The sequence below is a fragment of the Bison bison genome, unplaced genomic scaffold, assembly GCF_000754665.1.
Source record: "Bison bison bison isolate TAMUID 2011002044 unplaced genomic scaffold, Bison_UMD1.0 scf7180017864181, whole genome shotgun sequence".
Classification (NCBI taxonomy): domain Eukaryota; kingdom Metazoa; phylum Chordata; class Mammalia; order Artiodactyla; family Bovidae; genus Bison; species Bison bison.
In genome coordinates, this window is record NW_011494753.1 from 8,501,708 (window position 1) to 8,508,785 (window position 7,078).

The window sequence follows — 7,078 nt, forward strand, 5'->3', positions numbered from 1 at the left end:
CTGGAAGTTCATGGTTCATGTATTGCTGAAGCCTGGCTTGGAGAATTTTGAGCATTACCTTACTAGCGTGTGAGATGAGTGCAATTGTGTGGTAGTTTGAGTATTCTTTGGCATTGCCTTTCTTTGGGATTGGTGAAAACTGACCTTTTCCAGTCCTGTGGCCACTGCTGAGTTTTCCAAATTTGCTGGCATATTGAGTGCAGCACTTTCACAGCATCATCTTCCAGGATTTGAAATAGTTCAACTGAAATTCCATCACCTCCACTAGCTTTGTTCAATACCCCACAAAACTAGCATCACAAATGGTGTCAAAGGTCATGTGTGGTTCCCCAGCTTGGTCAAGATTCTCTTCTTAACCAAACATTAGTCAGCCTCTTTTGAGCCACTTTGCAACTAGGCCTGTCCCCAGGCTTCATCCTCCTGAGCACGATTCCTGCTGCTACACTGGTTTACTAGCCAGAATCTCACACCCTAGCTATGTGATCAGTCTGGATATCTCAGCAGGCTTCTCGTTCCCCAACACTCCCTAGATGATGTCTGATCACCTGGGCTGCCTTCAGAGAGAATCAGCCAGGACAGTATGCTAAAATCTCCCTTAGCCTGATGTTTCTTCTTAATTTTACAGACATACACACACACCACTCTTGGCTACTAAGCTTCACTTTTCCTTGCTGTATTCATAATTAAACCCAATTCTATACTGAGGTCTAGTTTCCCTTATCACAATAGTTTTCCTGAATAAAATCCCACTTCTGGTCTTTCTTTAATACATCAAGTGAACAAAACCACATGGGCTGAGGCAGGCTAGGAAGGCTTTTATGTGAAGTGCTTGTGAAGAAACTGAAAGGGCAAGGGAGAGTAGGGAGGGCAGCACAGCCTGGAAGGGGCTGGCCCAAAGGAAAGGCCATCAGGGGCTACTAGAAGGAGACAGACCAACAAAGGGCCTAGGATATATTAAGATGTGGGGTTATCACCTGTTGGCTTTCACATTTTTTAAAGCCTTCAACTTTTCCCACAAAAGAATCTGCCCTGGAACCCCATACGTAAAACTGATTAATGATGAGGTGACCTGACCAAAGGCAAGGGGCTAAGCCCACTACCTCTGGCACGCTGTGGTGGTCTCTGGGCATCTCTGGGCACCTGAAGGAGCAAAGTTTGAAACCAGAGCTGCAGGCAACAGGGAGTCGCTAAGGTTCCCATGCATTTGGACTGACAGGACAGCCACGGTGTCCAACAAGGAAGGAGGACAGAGCAGAAATGTCCAGGATGGAGTGAAAGCAGAGGCAGGGAGCCCATGGCCACCAGGGGGCGCTGAGAACTTGCCACACTTCTCCAGCCAGCCCTTTTCCACACCAGGACCTCAGAGAACCGAAGGTCAGTGTTTGGGAAGCCAAATCCTCCATTCACCAGTGCTCCTTTCCCAGTCTCCACTCACTCTGTGTCTATCTAATCTAGTTTCTGGTTATACTGTTCCACTCATCCCTGTCTGCTGCGTCCCCTGCATATCAATGCACACAGAGGACTTCCACAAACACCATGATTAAGGAAAACCCTGTGTACTGCACAAAAATGGGCTGGCCCCAGCACACCAGCTCTCTAATGTCAGAGGCTGTCTAGTAAGGATACTCACATCAGGAATGTCCAAAAGCTTAGACACCAGAAGAGGCAACTTCAGGGCTGCAACACTCCCAGTGACTCCCACAAGAACACGGAACTGTCTTCTCAAGGGTGCAGCAGCTGAACTTGTGGCCCTTGGTTCCATCTGGGGTCCAGTGGCTTCGAGTCCTGGGAGCCTGCCAGAATTGGGCTCCATAAAGCTCTGTCAGGATTTAGGATCTAAAAGCAGAACAGGGCACCTGCTTCATTCATACATTCAACCAAAATGTATTGAGCACCCTGTGTTAGATGCCAGGCCAGATGCTGGGGTTCCCCAGGGGTCAATAATCCCAGATTCTTGGAGCAGTTTGATGAGGTCAGACACCCCTACCCCACATCAGTCACACTGTAATATGGTCAGTGCCAAGTAGTCAGAAACCTAAAAAAAAAAGTAACATTCAGGTTGAGTCCTGCAGTACGAGGAAGTTTTTCAGAGAAGAAAATAACTTCACAAGAAGAGCAATCTTGCAAAAGTAAAGAGGCCTGAAGGAGGGTGGCAGGTCTGGGGAACAGAGAGTAGCTTAGCAGTGAGGACAAAGTGTGATGAGGGGGCACTGGGGTGGGCAGGAGGTCAGGCTGCAAAATCAGGTCAAGGACTAAGTGTCAAGGGCAGTGAGGGCCGGGGTGGGGTTTCATTTTAGAAAGACGGTGCCAGTGCTGGTAAGGAGTCTGGAGGGCACCTTGGTGATGAAGAGACTAGAGGGGGTAGACGAAGAAGGAGCCACTGCCGTGGGCTGGGCTAACTGAAGACTGGCAGGGCAGGTTCCAGGGGTGCCTATGGGGTGGACCCTTAGGCAACAAAGGGGTTTGGGTGCTCCAGGGAGGGATTTGCCTCTCTGTCCCTTTCCCTGTGGATTAGGCACCACCCTACAATTCCATGGCCAAGAAGAGACAAGCATAAAAAGGATAAAGGCCACCCCATGAGACTAGCTGCTTGGTCTCTTCCTCTGGTCCCCAGATGTTGTTAGAAGTGATTGTTTATGATAATATGGCTGATGGATGCATCGAATCCTACACTCTGGCAGGCTGCACCAGCAAAACATACTCATTCCATCAGCAACAGTCATCAAGGGTGATCACACCAGGCAAAAGAATTGTGGAAGACACAGTTGCTGCCTTCAGGGAATCTGTGCATGGACAGAAGACAGAAGTCACACCTGAAATCATTTGAGATGGGTCCTTCTCTGGGATGGACCTTTTCAGTGATCACTGATTCCATTTGGACATCAGTTTCCTTGCCTTTCCGTCCCCACTTTCCCACGGCTACCACCACCAGCAAGCTCCCTGAATGTCTGACCTGGTTTAAACACCAACCACTACGCAGGTATCAGGCCTGTGGTAGGTCCTGAACATCTGCTGAATGGATAATCACCTGTACCCTCTGAAGCAGAGCTGGGCAGAGAACAGAAGCCTGGCCTGTGAATCAGGAGCCCTGGGCCCTGCCCTTGTGCTCTTGACCTGCTGTGTAACCTTGGCTCAGGGTCATTCCCTCCCTGCACATCTCTTCGTTGAATAACGCAAAGACAGGACCAGGCGATCTCTGAAGCTCCTCCCATCAGCAACCTTCTGAGTCAATGCATGAAAGACAAGAGGTAAGCAACTCTCTGTACAAGGGTATCCTGGGACATGTACTCAAAAAAGGTAGAATCAACAAGGGGAAGGGGCCCCAAAGCAGACCCTGAGGAAGAAGTCCAATGAGTCACTCAATGGCTACTTATCTGACTGCAACCCATAAGGGCTCCCTCTTTACTCTACAGGTCCCTTGGCTCCTTAGGGCCCCCTTGCCCATTTTTTACCTTTAAGACTCAGACACATACCCATATGAGTTGAGGACCATGTTTGGGTTGATTATACCACTCTTATCTGGAAGGGTCTCCCAGGGGCCAGACCCTTCTCAACAGAGGTTAAGCACAGGCTAGTTTCCTAGAACAAGACATCCCCCCAAAGTTCCATTTGCCAGCAATCTCAATCTCTGCTCTACATCAGGGCCTCAGCCAGGGCCATGCTTGCCCACAGCAGAACTGAGTCTACTCTAAGGCCCGGAGAACCGTGTTGGCAGCTGCCAAGGCTAGAGGGCCTATCAGCCAACTTCTTCCCAGAACTAATCTGTGTGCTGATCAGCATCCAGGAGGAGGCACATTCTCAACTCTTCAGAAACACCCACCTGCCAAATCCCAAACCTTGACCCTTGACCCTATCACACAACTAGGGCTAGGAAAAGAGAGATTCCTGCCAAATCAGAAACTGAATTTAAAATCTCCTGGTGGCTCAACAGTAAAGAATCTGCCTGCAATGCAGAAGACTGCCTGCAAAGCAAGGGATGCAGGATCGATCCCTGGGTCAGGAAGGCCACCTGGAGAAGGAAAATGGACAAAATCTCATGGACAGAGGAGCTTGGCAGGCTACAGTCCATGGGACTGCAAGAGTCGGACATGACTTAGCGACTAAACCACCACCACATCAAACTGATATCATTCCTAAGGAACAGGTTACTGAAAGCAATCGGTTAAATCTGGGGCAGGAATTCATGCTGGTGACTTCAACTGCTTCCCCACAGCAGGTGGTACAGCCCAAGATTTCCTATTAATACTTAGCCTGCTAAGCAGTCTTTGTTAAGGACCAAACCCTAAATATCTTTCTAGAAAAGAAGGGGGAGGGGCGATATGTACTTGAGGATTAGAGAGTAGATAATTTAACCAACCTCTGAAAGCAAGGTCAAATCAGCTCAAACTGCCAGTCCTGTGGAGGGCAACAGTTGGCAGGAGTTCTTTATGTTTACTCTCAAAGGTTGCTGTAGACAGCACCTCATCTTCCTGAGCTCTGCTGGACTCACAGGAACTCCTGAGCAGCAGAAAGAGCTGGTAAGCAGTAAGGCCAAAGGGCTGAAAGCTGTGATTACTGAGCCTCGAGCTCCCAGGGTGCCAGCCATGCAGGTAGCAACATGCATGCAGCCACAGCCAGAAAAATGACAAGCTTCTCTGTCCTTTGAGAAAGACAAGGCCAGACAGAGTAAAGAGCCTCAACTTGTGGCCGCCTTGTGATGTGTAAGTCTCCTTTTCTGATGAGTTTAATTAGGGCAGAGTTAAGTAAAAGTTTCCAGAATGCCTGCCAATCACAATATGGGCAAGTGTGGAGCCAGGGCAGAACCAGGGCTTTAAAAAATCCAGATTGTGGTTTCAGGCCAGCCCAGACACAAACAGGAGCTGGGGTCCAGAAAAAAGAACCGAATTTGGGTGAGTGGGCAGCGAACTCAGGACTCTCTGGCCTGACGTCAAAGTTCCTCACCCCTGACCCCAAGATTTCGCTCTTCCCTTATCTCCCACCAGTCAGTACAACTCTGCCCAAGTAACACCTGCAGCTCCCGCTAGTGGTACTCCTCCCCCAAACCCAGGCATTAAAAGCCGTGGCACAGCCGCTGGAGCACTTTAAATCCTTCCTTCAAGGAAAGGCAAGGAACTCTTCAGGGAGAACTCAAGGTCTTGACATTCTGCTAAGACTGCTCTTCTCTCAAACCAGAAGCAGGCAGGCTTGACTCTGCAGCTCCTGGCATCCTTCCTCAAGGCCACAAGTTGGGGACACATTACATTCAGGCTTCCCAGGTGGTCCTAGTGGTAAAGAACCCACCTGCCAATGCAGGAGATGTGACAGATGCAAGTTCAATCCCTGGATGGGGAAGATCCCCTGGAGGAGGGCATGGCAACCCACTCCAGTATTCTTGCCTGGAGAATCCCATGGACAGAGAAGCCTGGTCCATAGGGCTGCACAGAGTCCAACAGAACTGAAGCGGCTTAGCACTCACACATTAATATTACATTCACACATGGGGGCTACTAACAAGGGAGTGACTGGGAACTGCTACCTCTCAGCCACCAGGAGAGATGAGGACAACTTCTGCTCCAAGGTACCCATCACTTCCCCAGCTTGGGAATCTCTCCTGCCTATTACCTGGCACTGGCCTCCAATACTTCAAAGTGCAGCACTTAAGTTTTTCTCTGACAAAATTTGGCCTCACTCACTTTTTAATGTCATTCAGCACTTTTAGGTGGAGCCAGGGGATAACTGCAATATCCCAGGGCTTTCCTTTTTCTATTGTATCAACTTGTAAAATGGTTTGTACTTGGGGCCATCCCCTTTCCTTTTGGAAAATAGGCTCGAGGTTTTTGTTTGTTTCTTTCTTTAAGGCAAGAGGTAAATGTGGGTAACCAATAGGGCTACCTTTTAAACTAGATTAAAGGGCTACCTTTTAAACTAGATTAAAGGGCCCTAGGCAACTGCAGAAGAGCATAAAGCAGGGATGGGAGAGCACACACAGAAATGCACCACTTCATAGTATACCTACGGCTGATTCATGCTGCTGTTTGGCAGAAACCAACACAATATCGTAAAGAAATTATCCTTCAATTAAAAATAAATTAATTAAAAAAAAATAAATGCCCCACTTCAGGATGGAGCTGGGAACAGGTCCATAGCGCTCCGGACCCATAGACTCCACAGCCCTTACACACACACACACACACACAGAACTGGAGCTCAGCAGCGGACACACACACACACACACACACACTGCTACAGACACACACACACACACACACACACACACACACACACACACACACACACACACACACACACACACACACAAAAAAACACACACACACACACAAACACACACTGCTACAGACACACACACACACACACACACACTGCTACACACACACACACTGCTACAGACACACACACACACACACTGCTACACACACACACACACTGCTACACACACACACACACACACACACACACACACACACACACACACACACACACACACACACACACACACACACACACACACACACACACACACACACACACACACACACACACACACACACACACACACACACACACACACACACACACACACACGGCTACAGACCCGCAGCGGCGAACAAAGATTCTTGGGCACCAATAGGAAAGGGAGGACACGCATGGACACACGCACTCACATACACGGAAACTGAGGTCACACAAAGAGGTCAAAGTCGCCAACGAAGCTTCTCCAGCCTCCTGCTTGCCCCACCACGGGAAGCCAGCCTCCTCGGTTCCCCCAGCCTCCTCACCCGCGCCAGGCGCGTCTCGGAGCAGCCCCAAATATCGCGGTATCCCGGTCGCCCCTCCCGCTGATTCTGACTGGTACGCAACTTTACGGCTGTCGGAGGCCGCCTCCGCGACCGCGTAGCCTTCTGGGAGTTGTAGTCAACTTCTCAGCCTTCCAGGAACTGTAGTGCACTCGCGGAATCCCGCGGAGAACACCGGTTCCCAAGTTGTTGGTATTTCCTGTTTTCATCTGGGCCTGCCAGTTGTCTGACCTCTTCATCCCCCCAGCCCCACCCACACTGTTTAACACTGCAGTTTTACTGAG

General features: G+C 49.6%; 1 protein-coding gene across 8 annotated transcripts in view; it reads right to left on the reverse strand.

Annotated features, from left to right (window-relative positions):
* Positions 1 to 6,829, reverse strand: part of PPCDC (phosphopantothenoylcysteine decarboxylase) — a 41,335-nt gene extending 34,506 nt beyond the window's left edge. For 3 of the 8 annotated variants that reach the window (XM_010843331.1, XM_010843338.1, XM_010843336.1), the window contains exons 1-3: positions 6,667 to 6,814; positions 4,358 to 4,497; positions 1,631 to 1,836 (exon numbers count right to left, since the gene is read on the reverse strand). In XM_010843331.1, the coding sequence (XP_010841633.1) occupies positions 1,631 to 1,813 (183 nt within the window). In that variant the 5' untranslated portion in view covers positions 1,814 to 1,836; positions 4,358 to 4,497; positions 6,667 to 6,814. Of the gene's footprint in view, positions 1 to 1,630; positions 1,837 to 4,357; positions 4,498 to 6,658 lie in introns of all 8 variants that reach the window. The other 5 variants (XM_010843335.1, XM_010843337.1, XM_010843333.1 and 2 more) reach the window with 4 other exon arrangements.
* Positions 6,830 to 7,078: the final 249 nt, after the last annotated feature.